At 47.5% G+C, this 20,852-nt stretch overlaps 1 protein-coding gene and 2 non-coding genes across 6 annotated transcripts in view; all 3 read left to right on the forward strand.

Moving 5' to 3' along the window:
* Positions 1-20,852, forward strand: part of HENMT1 (HEN methyltransferase 1) — a 763,672-nt gene that overhangs the window by 681,095 nt on the left and 61,725 nt on the right. For all 4 annotated transcript variants that reach the window (XM_069641865.1, XM_069641866.1, XM_069641867.1 and 1 more), the window contains one exon: positions 16,391-16,568. In XM_069641865.1, coding sequence (XP_069497966.1) covers positions 16,391-16,568 — 178 coding nt within the window. The remainder of the gene's footprint in view (positions 1-16,390; positions 16,569-20,852) is intronic.
* TRNAF-GAA (transfer RNA phenylalanine (anticodon GAA)) lies at positions 4,831-4,904 on the forward strand. The gene has a single exon. It is a non-coding gene; the product is annotated as a tRNA-Phe (tRNA).
* Positions 4,975-5,048, forward strand: TRNAI-UAU (transfer RNA isoleucine (anticodon UAU)). Its single transcript has one exon. It is a non-coding gene; the product is annotated as a tRNA-Ile (tRNA).

Genomic DNA, 20,852 nt, shown 5'->3' on the forward strand with positions numbered 1-20,852 from the left:
CTCTAAAGCCCAATATGAATTTTGACTCTCCACAACACTACAACTCCCATGATCCCATTCCCCTGTTGAAATCCACAAGGACTGGGGCGAGGAAGAGGCAGATGGGAGTCATGAGGATAACCCATAAGAATCAATGGGAAATAGATTCTTATGGGCAGTCTCTATGTTGTCCCGATAACGAGGTCAGGCAGAGTCAGGCAGGGAGGGACAATTACTCACACCTGACTCCAATCAACTCTAGCTGGGAGTATAAAAGCAGCAGCCAAAAACAGCATTGTGAGCGGGTTGGAGATGCTGGAAGGTACTGGTGAGCTGGAGAGAGCCCTGGTGAGCTGGAGAGACCTTGGGAGGCCTGGAGGAGGAGAAGAAGAAAACTGCCCAAACACTGGCCCTGCTACCAGAGAGAAGATTGCAGTGTGGAGGAGGAAACTGTCCCTCCAGAAGGCAAGACCAGGGGCAGCTGGGGTTGCCTGGTGGTACTGACAGTTAAACTCCTCCTCTGGGTCAGGCAGGTGAACCCAGGTCTCTGAGGGGCAGAGGGAGAGACCCTCGCCTCCTACAGACATCCCCTGTTGGCTCCTGCAGCTCTCAAAGACAGTGCCATTGTGGGGGGCAACGAAGTGGGAGCAAAATCAGCCCAATGCATTCTGGGACTGGAAGTCCCAAAAAAATGTGTTAACATTTTAACTTTTGGAAGCAGGGTCCGAGCTCGGCCGAGGGAGAACCTTGAGGAACTTCAAGAAGGTTCCGAGCCCGACAGAGGGAGACCCAGAAGTGGAGCAGGGCAGACCACACGACGAGAGAGCTATCCACGCACGACAGTTCAAAATATCTTTGCAAAAGCCAGAGTGAACCTGCCGGAGGGAGGCCAACATTCGAAAAGGGTCTGAGCCCGGCAGAGGGAGATCCAGGGGGTAGAAAACCACTACCCCATCGACACATGAAGGCAAGAATAAGAGATCTTTAGAATACAAGCCAGAGTGAACCCGACGGGAGGGAGGCTGATATTCGAGAGAGGGTCTGCACGGCAGAAGAGCGGGACCCAGAGGTGAAGAAGCATCACCTCAAGTGTAATCTGAAAATAACTTTTTGTTTGTTGTTTGATCCAATCAGATCCTCGAAAGCAGGAGAGACGACCTCTGAAGAACCTGATATTGATAAGAACTGTTTGAGGGGTATGCGCCTAGAAGAAGGGTACACAGGAGTGAAGCCATCACCCAAACGTACATCTGGAACAGAATTCCTTTTGTTTGTTATTTTTTAAACCCATCAGGTTCTTGGTGCAAGGGACCTTTTTGTAGAAAAGAGGCTTAACCACTGAAGGTCCTGTTAAGCAAAGTGGAAATGTTGTCTCATGCTGGAAAAGCTCGAGCGTGTGCTGTGCTCAGGACTCCCGCCTTGTCCCGTGCTCAAAGGGCGGGGAAGGGAGACGCCCGGCTAACACATCCTGACTTACCATTTGTGAACACTTCTTTCTTTCTTGTGAAACCCTATCCCACACTCTTTTTTGTATTTAGGGTAAGGTTTGGCAATAGGTATTTCTTAGAATAGGCCCTATTTATTTGACAAGACGCCACAAGGACTACACAAGGTGTAATATGGATCAGGTGTGAAATTAAGAACTTGGAAGGAGCATAGATATAGTAATGACCCCAAGAAACGATGTACACAACATATTGTGCGATTTCTGAGTTGGAATTGGAAGGGCATGGCACGTGGGGGGATGAAGCGGCCGGGAGGGGGCGGCAATGCATGTTCAAACTGTTGTTGATGTGTTTATTTCAAAACTCAATAAAAACATTTGAAACAAAACGAAATGAATGTCCTAGTGGTTGTACATATGTGAAAATGATGAGGATCATCCATTGCAATACGTAAAAAGGTCTATAGTTCCAAAATCAAATCTGTTCCTCTGAGAAAGTGAACATCTTGTCCCTCTGTCTATTTCAGGAAACGTCTCTGATTCTCTCTTTGAGACAGCCAAAGATGGATGTTTCCTCTCTTCTTTCCTGTATTATTAATATTCCATCTTATCCTGCCTGCTGCCCAAGTTGTTCAAGGGGACATGTCCTCTGACTGCTGTCCATTTTATTCAATAGAAAGTGTCCCCTCCCTTGAGCACAGGAGAGTAACCACCTTGAGTCGAGTTCACGTATTTGAAGGAAACCTTGTGCATAGCTTTTTTGTGACACGGCAGAGCTGGTAGGATTGCTGTTCTTGTACTCACAAGCTTGAGGACCTGCAGTAGTCGCCTGCACTTAGAAGCAAAAGGTTCTGCATCAAACAACTTTGCAAGTACCCAGCACCCCCTTTATTATACTCTATTCAGTCAGCACATCTTTTCCATCTTCAAGTAATTTTTCTACTGTGGTGACAGCATTTCGTATGGCATTTTACCTTCATACTGTGATTGTCACTGCACATCCTGTACTAAAAGCAGGTGATTTACCCATTTAACCCCAGAGGAAATTATGCATTTATTCCAGACCTATTTAATAATAAACAGTTTGCAATCTCAACACTCCAATTTGACTGCTGTCAAAATGGGGTTGAGAATTGCAAGGTATATCATCAGCATGACAGGGCTTCTATCTAGTAAGGCTTTGCCTGAAAATGCTGGCCCACTGTCAGCATGGAGAGATATGATATTGCCCTAGCCACCAGAGTTTGACAATACACTACGACTTCCTTACAATCAGCTTTCCCCTGGGGAATGATCCAGGTGAATCGTTTACATTAGCCCTCTACAACTACTGCTGTCAAGAAACCTATGAGTTCCATGTTAATTGTTACAAATGCTGCTGCAGCCTCCAGTAGAGGGGTTTCTTTGCACTTACATGGATGATCAGTATGATCTGCAGACATGTTGAGCAATTAGCAATTTGACAGCACTGTACACAGAACACATTCTGTGTGCGTGAGTGTGTGTGTAACCCAAGCAACAGCATTTGCATTTTTCATGTATCTTCTGCCAAAGCTTTATAAACAAGCCCTTGAAAGGGACTCCGGCAGTCGCACATTAAAGACTGAAGTCATGACAGGAAATATGCTGCAATCTGAGGAGTTCTGCTGGAAAATGTTTACTTACAGAAACCAGCCTGGGAGCATCAGCACTCACGTTCAGCATTTCAAGTGTATTGACTGCACACTTTGTCAAGGAATAATGACAAAAGCTGGTTAGATACTATTGATTTCCCTTTGGAATCTTTAACATCATTTTGCAACTACCATTGCATATCCTTATTGTATCTTCTGACTACGTGTTCAGTGTCGGAGACAGTAAGGATGGGCTGTGTGTAACGACTTGCTGGAGTTCCACTAGAAGATTATGTAGCACTGGGTTGATATGTCTTCTAAGTGCTTTGTTTTTGTATCCAGACATACAAAGAAATTATTATGGTTGCATACAAACGGGGCCAGTGGTATGATTTGCTGGGCCAAGTGCAGCAAGTTAAGTGCGGGCCCCTTAATTTGCATGGGAAGAAACGATGTTTTACTCCCCCAAAAAGCACAGAGTACCAGTTTTATTTTTGTAAGACACCTTTGCAAAACGCTTTGTATGCAGATGCAAAGGGAGATGTAATCTGAAACCTGCATTGCAAACTATATACTCAAATCCGCCTATAGGCCAAACTGCAATCCTAGACAAATCTCTAACATAGGTAAAAGAGAAGACTCTACATCTTGGGCCCTTGCACAAGACAATCATTTTTTATTCAGAAAGCAATTTTTGCAAACATGCGTTTCGCACTTGTTGTAGCACATCAAGGCTTTACTCAATTCATCAGTGGTTTCTAATTGGTCTCATATCCTCTGTTTACCAATCCTTTTGTCCAGTGGCAATGGAGCACTATGTGATACCAGAAGCACATTTTGCCTGTAGACATTTTAAAAACCTTACATCTAGGTAGAAACCATATCAAGCAAAGCCCACTGGCTGTATTTGCTTTCCCTCGGGGATCCAAACACTCATAATCCAGTATATCATTGCTAGGGGCAGTCAAGTGTCGGGCTTTTTAATAAATGCATTAAAAAAACAAAGAAAGAAGAAAACAAAATAACAACACCCCGTTTTCTAAAGTGCACAAATCACATATCAAACCAACCGGGCAATGATTATTGTAATATGTTGAGTAAAACAGTATGATTATAACTTTATTTTCCCCATACAGAATGAAAGACGACAAATACCAGCATGGAAAGCAATGAAGGTGATGAGGGGAGAGCACGGCGAATGGAGGAGGCACCCCGATAACCGGGGCAGGGGCCTTCCTCCTTTACGATCTCTTGCCCCTCCCCCACAGGGGCAGGGGAGAGGGCGGCAAAGGAGCCAGAGAAAAGGGCGCCAAGAGCCCAGGAAAGCCCGCGAAGGGCAACAAAGGAAGGGGGCGGGGCTTGGGGCATAAAGGCGGCGGGCGCCCTTGCACAGGAGCACTTGCAGCTCTTCCAGCAGCCGGGCGCCCGTCAAGAGTGGAGGACTTCTTTTGGACTTCTTTTCGACTTTCCTTGGACGGCGGAGCAGTTGCCTGGACTTCGTTCTACTGGAGGGGAAACCTTTGCGAGGAAGCGGCGGCGCTTGCGGCGTGGCGAGCGGTCGGCATCCGGAGGCGACGGGGAAGGAAGGTCGTGAAGCAGGCGAGGCCGTCTAGCAGAGCGTCGAGGCAGCCGGGAGCTACACGCTCGCAGCCAACAGGGGCGAAGGCAAGGTTTCCCTCAAAGGAGGCGCCAGTCAGCTGGTCGGAGAGGCGGCAGGGACCTGCACGCTCGCGGCGGTGCCTCGCAACAAGGGAAGCTGAGGTGAGAGGCGGCCACTACCTCAGGTTGGGAGCAGCCCGAAATAGCCCAGTTGGGAGAGCGTTAGACTGAAGATCTAAAGGTCCCTGGTTCGATCCCGGTTTTCGGCAGGGGATATTTTTCGAAAGTGAAATGCACGGTGCGACGGAACAGCTGCGGGCGCAAAGGACAGATAAAGCTGGCTGTTTAGCTCAGTTGTTTAGAGCGTGGTGCTTATAATACCAAGGTCACGGGTTCAATCCCCGTATTGGGCTCTTTGTCATTTGGGCGGTCCTAAGGCTGAAGCCTGCAGAGAGCGGCTCAGTTGGAGGGGTGGACGAAAAAGTGCTGGGCAAGACTACAAAACTATTGCAAGGCTACAGCTAAAGAAAGGACAACATTTTAAAGAGTTTTCTTTTTGGCTGCGTGTGCTGTACAGGAAAGTAAGAGACACATAAGACATTGATTTGGGAAAACATTGCCTAAAGAGAATCATGCAGATGCAAGGAAAAAACCAGGAGGATCAGCAGAAGGATGACCTGGAGGCATTTTTGATGATGGCAAGAAGGGCTGGGGACAAATATGGCACCAGCTGGATGCAGTTGATGGCAGCACAGGTGGGAGCTGAGGTTGCGGGGCGCAACCAGAGGTCTGAGTCACCGCTCTTGTTTCCACCTACACCCATCGAGGAGGCATGGGTGGAAGTGCACTCGCAGGAAGGGAAAGAGCTGGACATCGAGGAGCTCGAGGAGGAGGAGGAGCCAGTCGCCAAAAGAAAAAGAGTGATGACCAAGAAAGCGAGAGACAGCCAGCAGCAAGCGGCGGCAGCACAGAAGCGGAAAGCCAACCCCAAGGGAAGGGGGAGGGCGCAGGAGGTTGAGGCCATTCCGGCACCTGTCCCTGCTGAGGCTCCAAGACCAGTGGGAGGTCCTCGCAGCACACCTGTAGCCACACCGGCGGTAGCAGCTGAGGTGCCAACCACCTTGGAGATGGTGAAAGGTATGTTCAGGGAATGTATGGAAGCTTGGGTGATGGGTGCAAATTGTCAGTTGCCTGTTAATAATAATGCTTTGAACATGGTGGGTAAAGGAACGCAAGGGGGTAGTGGGGCCACGGAGCAGCTTGGCTCGGGGGCGAGTCAGCCCGTGGTAGGCGTAGGTCAGCCAGTAACGGGAGTGAACCCGGGGCAGATGGCGACGCAAGGGGCAAATACCACCTACACGCCGCAAATTGGGGGGGGACCTTGGTGGGGGGCACAGGCTCCTTCACAGGTACACGGGCAGGAGCTGGCCAGCAATAACACAATATACGGGAGGCCAATGCCGGGGTTTGCACCGGCCAGAGTGGCGATTAATGCATTGGCATGGCACATCCCGCTGGCATACAAAGAACGGGTATGGAGGAAGGAGTTCATGGATATTATGGAGTTGTTAGGGATGGTCCCCTCAGGACAAGGCTTCAGCGAGCCCACTGAGAGGGAAAGGGAGAAGAAGGAGAGGGAGAGGCCAAAAATAGAGCTCAATATACATACCTGGTTAAGGGCGTTCAGGGTTTATGCCACTATTATGTTAGAAAAATTCCCACAAGATGGCGTGGCATTGATGGCGTATGAGCAGTATATTCACGAGCAATACCTGAAGCATGGGGGGGATACATGGAGCAACTACGATAAAGGTTTTAGACTCAAAATGCAGGTATGGCCAGCAATGACCTGGGATGAAGTGGATGTGGGGGGGCGCATAGACACGAAAACGGTCCCAGCCAGGCCGGTAGAGGAGAGCGTGGCAAGCGAAAGACCAGCCCAGGGCAGGGGCAGGGGGTCCTACTCAAAGGGGAGGGGGTCCTTTCGTGGGAACTCCTCTTGGAACAGCCGGCCCAATTACCAAGGGGAGTTGCCAGAATGTTGGTTGTTTGCAGAAGGGAGGTGCTCCTATGGTAATGCGTGCAGGTTCAAACACTCAAAGGCTGCAAGCACAGGGAGGCACAGCCCCGCCAGCCGAGAGGGTAAGGCAAGGGGCAACGCAAAAGGCAAGGAGAAAAGCAAGCATGATTAAAACACAGCTGCCAACGCCAATACGTTTACAGGCCATGATGCCTTTCCTGAATACATATAGTGACAAGGGTGATGCAAAATTGTTATGGGAGGGTTTCAGGTGGGGTTTTAAGATTCCTTTCCAGGGGCAGATAGGACTTAAGGAGGCGTGTAATTTGAAATCTGCGCTAGCAATGCCTGAAGTCTTGACACAGAAAGTGGGGAAAGAGGTACAGTTGGGGAGGGTGGCTGGCCCCTTTCGCACACCTCCACTGGAAAACCTGGTAGTGTCCCCGTTGGGCTTGGTACCTAAAAAGGAGAAAGGGCAGTACAGACTTATACAGCACTTGTCCTTCCCCGAAGGGGAGTCAGTGAACGATGGCATTTCGGGAGAGGAATGCAGGGTTCACTACGCAGCATTTGAAGATGCAGTGGATTTGGTAAAGGCGGCGGGGGTGGGGGCCCTCATGGGGAAGGCGGACATTGAGTCAGCTTTCCGGTTGCTACCAATTCACAAGGACAGCCACCATTTGCTGGGGTTCAAGGTGTTACAGGATTACTTCTACGACAAATGTTTGCCGATGGGGTGTGCAATTTCATGTGCGTATTTTGAGAGGTTTAGCAGATTCCTCGAGTTTGCAGTAAGGCAAAGAAGCAAGGTCGGGGGGATGGTGCATTACCTCGATGATTTCATGTTTATTGGGAGCAAAGGGACGCATGATTGCAAGAACCTTATGGCGGTATTTCAGGAGTTGATGGAAGAGTTTGGGGTACCGCTGGCTAAAGAAAAAACTATGGGTCCGGTCACGTCACTGGTGTTTTTAGGGATTGAAATTGACTCTGTGGCAGGGGTGTGCAGGCTTCCGGGAGACAAAGTACTAAAGTTGAAGGAAGTAATCGCAGGATTGTTGGGCAAAGAGAAAGCCACTTTGAAAGAGCTTCAGTCCCTAGCGGGCAGCCTGAATTTTGCAGGCAAAGTGATCCCTTCAGGTAAAGCATTCGCTAGAAGCATAGAGTAGAAAACAGTGGGCTTGAAGCACGCGGGTCAACACGTGCGCCTAGGAAAGGAGGTTAAGAAGGACCTGGAAATGTGGAATACCTTTTTAGACCATTTTAACGGGGTATTGGTGTGGAAGGAACCCCTGGGGAAGGGAGATGGACCCAATCTGGTTACCGACTCGTCAGGGGCCCTAGGTTTTGGGGCCATCCTGGGCAAGAGGTGGTGCGGGCAGGCCTGGCCGGCCGAATGGCGGTCCGAGGGGATCTCCAGGGACATTACGGTACTGGAGTTGTTCCCGATAGTGGTGGCATTCAAGCTCTGGCCCGAACAGATGCAAGACAAAAAAGTGCTAGTTTGGTCGGACAACCTAGCGGTGGTGCAGATTATCAATCAGGGAACTAGCAAGAATGGTAGGGCATTGGGGCTGCTCAGGGAACTGACAAAGTGCTTGCTGCAGCTGAATGCAGAGGTCAGGGTACGTCGTATACCTGGGGTTAAGAATGTGGCCGCTGATTCTCTTTCTCGTTTGCAGTGGGGAAGGTTCCGGGAAAACCATCCAGAGGCGAGCGCAAGGATGACACCCTTCCAGACACAGTGGTGGGGATTGGTTGGGGAGATCTGAGCGCACTGATCGACACGGCTCTCGCACCAGGCACTATGCGAAGATACAAGGTGTGCTGGGAACGATTCGTGGCCTTTCAAAACAATATCCTGCCCGAGAGCGAAAAGGGCTGGCCTGTGCATGCCTTTGTGGGATGGTCTTGGAGCCAAGGAAGGTCCAGGGCGTGGGTGGCTTACCATCTGGCGGCGATTGCGCAATTCTACAAATTAGGGGGCATGCCTGACCCCACTAGGGAGCATTACATTGTCATGGCTATGAAGGGTTGGGCCAAGCAGGTGATGGCGAAACCCGACGAGAGACGGCCCATAGATGTGGGGAAGTTGCACAAATTGATCAGGAGCTTGGGGGTGGTGTGCAGGGACGAGTACGAAAAAGGATTGTTCGCAGCAGCCTTCTCTCTGGCATTTTTTGGGGCTTTAAGGGTAAGCGAGCTGGTGCCAGCCAACAAGAAGGGTAAAGGTTTGAGTTTCCTGAGGAGCTGTGACATAAGGGTACAAGGGGAGCGGTTATGCATATTTCTGAGGAGGTCCAAGACCGATCAGACGGGGAAAGACAGAATGATCACGTTAGGGAGTATCCAAGACAGTCCGGTCTGTCCAGTAGGATGCGTGAGCAGGTATGTGAGTCATAGGTGCCACACAGGAGACGAGGCCCCTTTTCTGGTACACAACGACGGGTCAGCACTAAGCCTGTTTCAGTTTAAAAGGGTGTTGGACAGGACACTGGGGGAGGCGGGGTTCTCAATAGGGGTTTTTGGGACACATTCCTTCAGGATAGGGGCCGCCACAACTGCGGCTGGGATGGGCCTGGGAGCGGAGACAATCAAACAGATTGGGGGCTGGAGGTCCGGTTGTTTTAATGGGTATGTCAGGCCTGATAAAATGTAAGACTAACAATTCCTCCCTCCTGTTTCCTCGCAGTAGCACCAAGGCGGGGAAGGCGGCGGTCTGCCTGGGTGGTGGGCCATTTGTTTGTGTCAAGGGCCAAGGGAAGCTGGTCAGCCAAGCAGGAGGTGCTGACCGCCGGGGAATATCGGGTGCAGTGGCACGGAGTGCCGGGCATAAAATGGGCACAGTTACAAGGGCACATACGCAGTCTCCTGAGGGGCCACCGGAGGCCTGATGTATTGGTGGTTCATCTCGGCGGCAATGATTTGGCTGAGTTGGGGAGGGGGATCTTACTCAGGGAAATGATGTCTTCATTGCAGGATCTAGCGGCTGAATTGGGGGACACGGAAATCGTGTGGTCTGAAATCATCTCGAGGTGCGAATGGAGGGGCGCTGAGAGTCAGGCAGCCGTTGAAAACTCAAGGAGGAAGTTGAACTGGGCCATGGCTAAGTTTTGCAAAGGGAGAGGCCTGCAACATATCAGACATGGTTTGATCAATCTGAAAAACAAGGAGTACTACTTGAAGGACGGGGTGCATTTGTCGGAGCAGGGAATGGATCTGTTTTTCTGGAACATCTGCACGAAACTACTGGAGTTATAAGCTAGGAAAGGGGGGAGCCACGGTGGGCGGTAACCCACCTTTGGCGTGGCGGGTTGTGGCAACCTAATATAAGACAAAGACTCCGAATGAGCCATTGCTAAACCGGAAGGGGCTTTGCCCATTCTAGACAGCGCCTCCTGGGAGCCTAAACGGCGGGGGTGTCTGGCGGTAGCAATTGGGGCTCAACTTCCCCCCAACAAACGGCGCTCCCCCAGTCCGCAAAGACCTGCATGGGCAGGCGGTTTCTCAGACTCGAGGGCCTTGGGGGAGTTGTGCCTGCAATCAATATGGAGGAAAAAGGGGGAAGCAGGACGAGGAGCAGTCGCCACACCTGTTGGAACTAATTTTTACCTGTTTGCAGTGGTCATGTATATGTAAAAAATAAATCTGCGGCCTTGTTATGCCAAACCAAAGGAAATGTCTCATGCAGCACCTTACTGGAGGGGAAACGAAGGGGCTGACAGAATGAGTGAGGTTGGATACAAACGGCATAGCTATTGGACAAATGCCCAGGTTATGGTAGCCTACATCTAGGTTTTAAATATATAAAGCCTGAAAGAAACGCAGTACAAAATAATGCATGTGTTCAGCTGCTTGTAGTCATTATTTCACACAGCACATCGCTTTAAGCAGCCCTTGTGTTTCTAATTACCCAAAACCTGCACCTTGCTGGGAGACAGTAGCATTCACATTCACCAAGTTAATTATGTGTCCACAGCCATCTCACGTTCGTAAATCGTCCATTAAACTGGTTACATTCAAACCAAAGACAAACCGAAACCGAGCCCTCAAGTTCATCTCTGAGGCTACATTACATAAAGAGCCAATCATGCAGACTAGTGCTGCTCCATATATTATAATATTGACTCTAGTACGTGACACATTTCGGATTGTCTTATTTCACGTAAGGCAATGCCATTGGCAAGCCTTGATTCTCTCTTCGAAGATTAAGGGAAATAAATGATGATGCAATTTTTGGTGGGTGGGGAAGCTTGGGGCCTTGGTGTGCTCTGCAGAAATCTTGGTACGAGGCATGAAAGGGTGTGATTGCGTATAGACATATCCTGCGGACAGGGCTCTGCAATGAAAGTTACGAAGGCACTGCGACGATAGTAAAACACACAATTTAATTATAAAAGTACTTAAACTACTGGTGTCCAAATCGCCCGCCTCTCCTCCTTGGTGGGGTGCAGTGCACAGATTTTGGAATCATTTCAGACCCACACCTTGCTTGAAGCCACTTACTCTCCGACAGGGGTCAAGTCCTAAAAATTAAAGTGGGGGGACTCCTCAACAAACTCAATGGGATGTGACGTCGCCAGAAATGAGCAAATCAAAGCGAAATATGCACATTTCATTAAATTGGCTATGCAGAACTACCCGAATTGAACCGGGTGAATGGCATTTGCCTTTCATAAAATCAACACACACAAAAGCAAGAGAACATTTTCCTCTAATAGTGTTTTTGAAATCGTTTAAGGGTGTGCATGTTTTAAACTCCAAGAACCAATAGAAATGTTTTCCCTGTGACTTGCAGTACCGAATGAGATATTTCACCTTTAGTTGTTTATTTTTCATCAGGTTATATAGTGCAGTGGTGTTGTGTCTTGCCTACAAACCTGAGACAGTGGTTTCATCCCGAGGTCTGCTTTATTGAATAAATTCAAAGAGGACATGGAATGTTTCTGTTTTAGCTGGTGGACGGAGTCCACCCTCTGAAAAAAGTGGGTGGACTCCGCCCAAACTCCACCCCCTCTGCCCCCCCCTCCCTCCCCCTCCAGTGTGTACCCTCGACTTGAGCCCTGGACTCTCCGATCTCCCTCTGCACCGCGCCTACCAGTCTGCTGCGGGCTGCCCCCTCGAGAGTTCTTTATCTTGATGTTGAGGAGCTGAGGCTTTCAGTCGGAGACGACGACGTCACGTGAAATGGCGGGGAGCCGGCAAATTGTTTGTACAGTCCAGCCGGAGCCACCTGCCCAGTGTCCGCTGCTCTCCTCTATTACCTGTGGTGGGCCAATGCTCCCACCTTGCCCCCGCGCTGTTACCTGCACTGCAAAAAAAATGATGTGCAAATTGCAAGTCATTTCTTTTTTTTAACGTCTTCTCTCATCCGCAGCCGCTGGTAGCATGGCCGCCCGCGTGTGACAAACACAAAACACGGCCCATGCTGCAGCCTGCAACAGAGGGGAGACGAACATTGGCACGGTACACCCTCTGTGCGGGGCCCCACTATGAATGCCACAGGCTCGGGGCCAAGTGCTGCCGCACATGTTGCACATGCCAAGCGCCGGCCCTGCATACAAAAATGCGAGAGCTCTTCCACTGAGAATTGACCTGGCTCAAATAGCCTCTCGATGGATGGGTTCACAACATTTTGGACATTTTAGTATGGTTTGGGTAATCCAAATGTGGACCCCATGCCCTCTGTGCCCAGAGAGACACAACTTACTTCACTGATGACTCCTAACAAGGCAGAAACATGTGTTTGGGGTTGCTGTTTGTAATCTTATTCAGAGGAGATTTACCTACCATTTTGGTTCTGGAGTGTCCTTGTGGGCGGGAGCAGACTGATATGCAAATGTAAATTTCTCCTCTGTGAAAGGTGCACCATAATGGGTGCTTTAAATTGACTTCAGGCCTCATCAGGAAGCCAGTATAATGCCTGTCTGCACTTTGATATATGATTTCTTCTTGGAATCTTTTTGATGATACAGACTGCATCGTTCTGGACAATTTGCAGTTTCTGCAAGCTCTTGTCAGCACCAGAGCATTGCAGTAATCAACCCTAGACAAGATGACAGACCAGGCTATGATAGTGCAGTTGTTTTCAGTGAGGTAGGGGCCTTAGGTAATAGGTACAGTTTTTTAAAACCTGATTGTCATGGGTTTCTACGCTCAAGGATGAATCAAGGTGTATACCAAGGGTTTTGATCTTACTCAGTACTGGAATGTTACAATCTGGATAGGGAAGGATTGAACATTCTGTGTTAATTTGGACTTTGCTTGTGGTGATCCAAAGATTAGAAGCTCAGTTTTCCGCACCGTTGAGCCACATGCAGTTTTCTGTCATCCAAGGTTGAATCAGGCCATAGATGTATTTTAGGTTGGCTGTGCCATAGTCTACAGAAATCTCCAGGAGAATCTGGATACCGTTTGCGTAGATGGTAAAAAAAAGACCCTTGTCTCTTCCAAAATGCTGAAGAGCGGTCTGGCCTATAGGTTGAAGAGCACTAGGGACATGCACTCGACAAGTTGTGGGTACAGGAGCTGCAGAACCATCTCCCCAGCAGACACTAGATACCTGGCCGGTCGGGAAGGAGTGGCCCCATTCAGATGTTCTGTCAGAGCAGCAAGCAATATTGCTCATGGTCCAAGAGATCAAATACCGCCGACAAGTTGAGTAGGACCAGTAGTCCAGCCTTTCCCCTATCCATAATTCCTAACATAAGTGACTGCAGATCGACAAGGGCAGCGTCAGTAATGTGGAATGCTCGGAAACCTGAATGTCTGGGATCCAGGGCACCAATGGCTTCTACAAATAGCTGGAGTTGTACCGTGGCCATCTTATCCATGATTTTTAATAAGAAGTTGCAATTAGTTATTGCCCTTAAATTACTTGTGTCAGGGTCTAGCCTTGTTTTTTTAGTAGTCAGGTCACAGTAACATTTGTGATATTTTCAGGGACCATACAAATACGGAAGTAGGCATTCATGAGTTTGGCCAACAGGGGGGCAACAATGTCTTTGTTGTCTTGGATCATGTTTGGTGGCAAGGTATTCCCTGGGAAGGCTGATGGGTGCATAGTGCCCCGAATGTTTACTAGGACTGGAATGGAAACCAGGTGGAAATTGAATGCGCTGCTGTCAGCGCCTGGCAGTGAAGCTGAGAAAGTGGGCTGGATCTTGTTCTGGTCTATACAGTCTTTTTTAAATTTTGTCCCTAGCCTTAGATAATTTGGCCTCAAAAGCTGATTGTGTTTTAATACAATCCAGGTGTGTGGTCACAAATGCCACCGATTGAGCTTTCGGTTTTTCTAAAAGTTTTAGAATTTCACATAGCTTCTTGGCTTTGTTGTCAGCTTCATTTATCGGTTTGTAAAATAAGTCCTTTTTGGATTCAGCGATTGCCGTTTTGTAGTATATCTCTAGGGTTTTCCATCTGTCATCATTCTCAGGAGAAGGGTATTTTAACCATCATCTCTCCACTTTCCTTTTGTCTGATTTCATGGTTTTAAGCTTAGTGAAGAACAATTTTTGAGCCCATGCGTTGTCTTGTACCGTTTTAGTCTTAAGTGGTGCTAGTTAGTCTAGTAGGTATCCAAACTCGGTTTTATAGGTATCGTCAAGTAGATCAGGATGGTCAGACTCAGAAGTGTTAATCATAATTTTAGCACTGCATCTCTGGAGGTCATTAGCAAGTACTTTTTTAACGTTACGATTAGTGATTTTCTTTAGCGAGTTATTGACTTTAGCGAGGGGCGCTTGGAGATGAATATGAAAGTCTATCATATAGTGGTCGATCCAAATACATGGTGTGGTAGTTTCAACATTGACGTTGAAGTTCCTTGCCACATCCCAATCTAGGATATTGCCTTTAGCTGTTGTGGGTTCATTGTTAGCTACATGGTGGTCAATAATATCAAGAGCTGATTCAAGAGCATAGGCTGCTTGGTCTGCAGTATTACCGCGCCATCAGTTTAGGGCACCTAAAAAGGGAGTGGCGTTGTTAGGTCCATTATGGTCAGATAAGAGTTGTACGATTTCTTCATGAAAAGAAGACATCTCCACAGTTGGTCGATAAATCAATACAAAGTTGACACTGCTAAATGGAGTAAGGGTGATATTTAAATGCAGAATCTCACAGTTGTTGCAGTAGCTTGGTGTTTTGAAGTTCTTGATGAGGTTTTTAGCAATAATTACCACTTCACCTGCGAGACCCTGTTCTCTATTTTGGCAGAAAATGGAATAGCCTACAATAGTGGCTAGCATGATCATTGAGCCACTGGCATCGGTGATTCAGGTTTCTGTTAAAAATAACATGTCAAGGTCGTGTTTTACAATCTATTCCTGGATCTCATGGGCATGCTTGTTAAGAGATCTGGTGTTTAATTAGGCTAGCTTGAGTGTTTTCATAAAAAATGGATTTGATATGTTGTCTTTGTTGATTTCGTTATAGGGCTCAATGCTTATAGGTCGGATTAGAAGTTCTTTGATGAGGCCTTTGCTATTGGTGTGTACACCCTGAGGAATGGGGGAGTAGGTTTGGGGCCTAGCGCTGTCAGCGCATTCTCTCAGTGCAATATTTTGTGGGTTATTAACAGTGGGAGTTACATGTACCACCTCCTTAAGCGGGTGACTTTGGCTTCTTGGCATCAAACTGTCTAAGCCGATGGTCAAGTTTCCCTGAAAAGGTAGAGTGCAAGGCTGCAGATGGGGCTGGGCTTTGATGGGCTCAGCATTAGGAATCGTTTTGTTGTGATTCACCGTCATGGCATGATCGGGCTGTATGCTGGCCTTCAGTTGGTTGCACAAGCTCTCTGGTGGTACCGGTGGGTTGACTGGTCCGTCTGTCTTTGTCTCTAAATAGCGGGCTACTATAGCCATGCCGTTTGCTTCCTTGCTGACTAGTAGCAGATTTAGATTGGTGGGGTAACCCATAGTGCTTCAAAGCCACTGCCTCAATAGAGACTGTGTTGGGTGTCAGAATAACTCTGCAGTGATGGTTGGAGGAAACTGCTAAATGGTTGTTGCATGCACGCACGTTAGGGGATACGCAACCCTGGGAAATAAGGCATGATCAGCAAAGAGCACCATGCGTACCTTTCCTTCGAGTCAGTAGTCTCCTAGTGTCGGTTCACTGAGTTCTAGCGAGGACACACAAAGATCAGGCTTGCCTGAAGGTGCACCGGTGCTGGTATGCCTGGTCACTTCTTTAGAAGGACGCTAGGGCTGATGAGAAGGGTAGTTACCTGCGGTAGTGCTAATTGCTGGCGGCGATATTTCAGACCATCAAATAACTGAGGTTGTAACAAGGCCTAAAGTATTGCATCTTTTGAATGAATAAACTACCTTGAGATGAGAAGGGTGTGAGCATGCACGATGATGGAATTTTTTCAAACTTGCATTGATGAGGAGTGTATTTCCAACTGTTTACCATCCATGTAACTCATTCTGTTGTTCCACTCACTTGCAGCTTTCCTACCACATCTAGGTATGTTGAAATCATTTATATTCACGTTGTGTGCAAACTTTGCGACGCATCATCCAGGTCATTCTAAAGATATAAAATTGCTAAGCTTTGGCTCTTTGATGTGTTTGCAATGTTTCTTCTCTATTTGCTTTGAGTGTCTTTCAGTTAAACAGTGACTTTTTAATTTGTAAAATGATTTTGAACTTGTCTAATCTTTTGTCATGTCTAAATTCAATGCTCGGGATAAGGATAGAATGTTCTAAACTAATTTTGCTTCGGTTTCAGGGGATTAAATGTTGCTGATCGTTATGATTACTCAGTGGAATTTACTGGAGTAGGATCACCACCGGCAGACGCAGAAGATGTTGGATTTTGTACCCAAATAGCTGTGTTTACAAGGAACTACATGGAGACTGTCGAGATGGTTAACAATAAGAGCGGCACAAAACATGTTTACAAAACTGTACGTTGGGGAGCTTCTTCTTACCAATGCAACATTTGTTTTAGCTGATCAACCTGATAATCGGTTCTAGATTTTAAGCATCTCCAGTGTTCCTATTAACGTTTAGGTGTTCAGCAGCACACAACTACCGTATTTAACAGTGGCATTTGGGCACATCACCCTTTTTTCCACACCCGAAACGGCTATTTTTGTGTCACATATTGTATTGCAACTAGTTTGGTCCCATGATATCCCTGAGATACAGCAGATACAATTGCGAAATGTGCTGCTATTGTTTCGCCATTAGGTGCTCCTATGTTCTGGTTTATTCAGCAGACCATCCTCATGCCGAGAAACAGATTCTGTCCACAATGCAGTGGGGCATCTTGAGTAGAACGAAGATTCATATCTGCTCAGGCACATGACATTGCCTGCACATAGTTGGACCAGAATTTAGTGCATGCACCTTGGAAGCAGACAGCTGCAGGAGCTATAGGTTCAATTATTGCCACCAAAGATATTGTTCATTTTCTTCCACCCATTGTTAATTATAATACATCTTTGTGAAATATAAACAGCCATTTTCTTGTTCAGAATGCCCCGATTGTTTTTGGGGAAAGGATAGCCCAAGATTATTCACTGCGTTCTGGCGCCACTAGTCCTGCACTTGTAATGTGGAAGTTGTAAGGTGATGGGAGGCCGTTTCTATTGGCGCCTGTGCAGAAGCTGAGCATGAGTTTATTTCTGTAGAGATAATTGGGCACTAGGCTTTGATTCAACTTTGCTCAGCACTGGGGTGTATCTAGTAGGTTTGTGGGTTTAAATTGCAGCAGGGTCACGGGTCGGGGAGGTGTTGCCCATACCTCGTGCTTGGATTTTAATGTAGTTTGGCTCGGATACCTTGCGCTGAAAAGAATGACTTCATATTCTTGTCAATCGGTTGCGTGCATTATGTTTTTTGTGTGATTTAAGTGATCAGACGACGTGTTTCGATCCTCTCAGAGTCCTTAGTAAGGCTACTACGTGGAGTCTCATTGCTCGTGGGTGGGTCTGTGTGGATGGTCAGCTTTGACTGCTTGTCCTGTGGTCTGGCTAGGGATGTCAGCCTTGTTGGGCAATTATCTGGCCTGTTGGCCTGCTGATGCTTCGGATCAATGGTCTGATAATAGGGCCATTTTAAATTGACCTAATGGGATTGTACTCTGTGGTACTAAACCATGCTTTAAAGGTGAACTTTCCCACAGTATGCTTTTGCCAGAAAAAAATGGAACTATAGAACATCTTGTTTCGACAGTAGTTCAGTCATTTAACAAAATATTTTAAAAGGATTCCATTAAAGTGAAGCGATAAATGATGATAATTGCTCTTTTTTCCAGTATTATGTGAGGCAGGCATGGAATCAAGAGACACAGACTCAAAAGTAACAGTTTGAAAACCTTTATTATAAAAACTTTGTATGCTTGCCCTCACACTTACAAAGAAATGTAATGTTGGGTCTTCTTAAAGAAAAATGGTGGTTCAAAAGAAATACAAACCAAGGCTGGTTTCAGGTAGCCTTACCGTTGGGTTTAGTTCTGCCAGTGTAAAAACAGTTCAATGCAAAAGGGGTGCCCTTGGAATCTTCCAGGTAGGGCTCTTGCATCAGGACAATACAGTTTACAATGTCTCTGGGTCTCTTGGTATTCCCGTCCCCAAGCTATGACCCCTCTGGTTCCTAAAATAAAGAGTCATAGATCCCTTCCCCAAGTCTAGGCCTCTCTCCTTTCAACAATAGCTCTCTTAGTTTCCCTTAGGCCTCCCAGGGTTCCCTTCCCTAAGCCTAGACCCCTCGTCTCTCAAAATGTTCACTTAAAAGTTCAAACACAAAATACCAAAGGTTCACCTTGTCAGGATATACCTCTCGTAGCACAGTTCGTTCTGAGGAGGTTGCAACAGCCTTTCCTTCATTTTGGAGGATTCCGCTCCCTCTTCACTCTCAGTGTAGCTCCTCCTTTCCCCACCTTCTGCAAGTGGCGCTGTACACCTCCTTTGGTCAACACCAGGGCAGTATCAGAGACTTTCGAGAACACAGGGCTTTTGCTCCTTCCCATGCGCGACCACTCTGATACATGGCCCCTCTCCTTACACTCTTTATGCCCCTTCTGGCACCTTTTTCCCCTCTCTGCCTCTTTCACACTTTTCTGGCACCTTCTGCCTTTCCGTGCCTCTTTCACACTTTTCTGCTTTGCCATGCCTCTTGCACACTTCCTCTCTGTTTGCTTGGAGCTGACTGCACCTTTTTCACTTTTCCCTCTTTCTTTCGAGTCGGTTACACCCCATCTTTTGTTTCTGTTCTTCACAACTTACTGTTTCTGCTTTCGCGCCGCTCACGCACCTATTTTTCTTCTTGCTTTTTTTCTCTTTTCAATTATCATGCCCTTTGCACCTTCCGCTGCTACTGCTCCTGCTCCAGCCACCCGCACGCTACTATGTTTCTCTGTCACTCATGAAACTCACTGAGTAGCGTGGCGCTGGCAGGCAGTTTCCTAAGGATGTGCCCATCGAGGTCAGGGTCTCACCACCTACCCCTCAGACAGCCCTGGGATCTGCACAAATCCCGAGGCAACGAGCACTGGCCTAGACTCAGCCAACAGATCACAGCTTTCCCCAGTCCAGCTCCATGGAGACACGGCTCCCTTGCCACGCTGCAACGCCTATGACATACTGGGTCAGCGTCCTGGTATCCCGTTCTCCTCCGGATCCTCCAGTCTTCTCCAGCTGCAGCCTCCTGTTCCCTGGCTTCCACGATCCATCCAGCAATCCCAGCTCGCTCATTTACTCTGGCAGAACTCCACCTATTATACCTTAACGGAGGGTCAATTGGACTCTGGTGTGTATGGTTAGTGTCAAGTGCCTGTCTCTGCCTGACTCTTTTAAGGGGACATGTTAGTGGTTGAATGCAGGCCTCTCCATTCATCTTCCTCTTCACAGTACTGTTCCTATGGGTCATGTTTCTAACTCTCAGTTGCCTCTTCCTCGTCCCAGTACATGTTGGAAATGGGGAGGGGAGATGGGATGAGACTGAAAATACTCAATAAAGGCTGAGGAAGAGTGTGTTGATGTAAAATTGGGAAATGGGGAATATCATGTCTCGCCTTTAGGAATTCTCCTCCCAATCCTCAATGACCCTCAACTCAGGTGATCCACCCTCGCTTGTCCACCCCAAGGGTCAAGATCCAAAAGCGATGGCTCTTTCCTGGCCACCTGAATGGAAGATCCCGGGGAAGTAGGTAGGAGAATACCTTCAGGTTTCTCACAATAAACACTACAAAGTAAGTATTTGGATATTTCAAACCTAACAAGCAGATTTGGTCAGGGTGTCTGTAGTCTTTGGCAACTAGCGAGTCCATAAAATGACATCAGCCTAAACTCAGACATGTGTAGGGATAATAATACACTTGTGTGTGACAGAATGCCATCTGTGACAATGGAAGATCTTCAGCCTTTTTGATTTTTATTAATAAAATAATGCAGCAAGATCTGTCTCTGAATAGGTGGTCTGCTAATAAGAGCCCTCCTTTCCTAATGCTACTTGCGGAAAGCATGGTGCAAGCATATAACTCTGTCAGGCCTGTCTACTGATACCACCCAGCAGTTACCTCGGAGTTTGGCAACATGGCAATACAAAGTGGCATGTGAATTCCGGGCCACTGACTGAGGAAGCTCAAAACTCAGACAGACAGGACCTGCCTTTAATTATTAGGCGTCCTGATTGTAAATTAAATCATATAATTGTGTGCTTCCACAACCTGTTGGCAGATAAAAAATCTACATCCTAAATGTAGGCCATATATAGTTATGACATGGTGGTCTCTGAAAGAATTATGCTGGACAAAACAGTTTGGTGTCATTTTATTATCACATCGCTTTACAGTGCCCTTCCTTTCAGGGCCTCCTGTGTATTCACTGCCTGGGACTGACTTTCACCCAAAACAGACAATTTTGATCAGACCCAACAAAAGCCTTTCTCTCCTCTGGGAAATGGTTCCTACCTGAAGGGAAGATAGAAACTGCCCCAAGGGAGAGTTCAAGTGCTTCAAAGGATATGCTCTGCCAGGCCAACGGAACTCAAACTGGGGTGGTAATTAACAGAGATACTTTCAACCTATGAGAGCAGGGTCAGGCATGTTGATGAGAGAAAGTAATGTCGGGATCTCTTAGAAACATAACGTGGAACGTGGGAGGTCTAAACAGCCCTTCCAAATGTCATAGAGTCCTACTATATATGTAGAGACACCAGATGGGAATTGCGTTCTTACAAGAAAC

Source organism: Ambystoma mexicanum, chromosome 1q (assembly GCF_040938575.1).
Source record: "Ambystoma mexicanum isolate Mex_15411 chromosome 1q, UKY_AmexF1_1, whole genome shotgun sequence".
NCBI classification, from domain to species: domain Eukaryota; kingdom Metazoa; phylum Chordata; class Amphibia; order Caudata; family Ambystomatidae; genus Ambystoma; species Ambystoma mexicanum.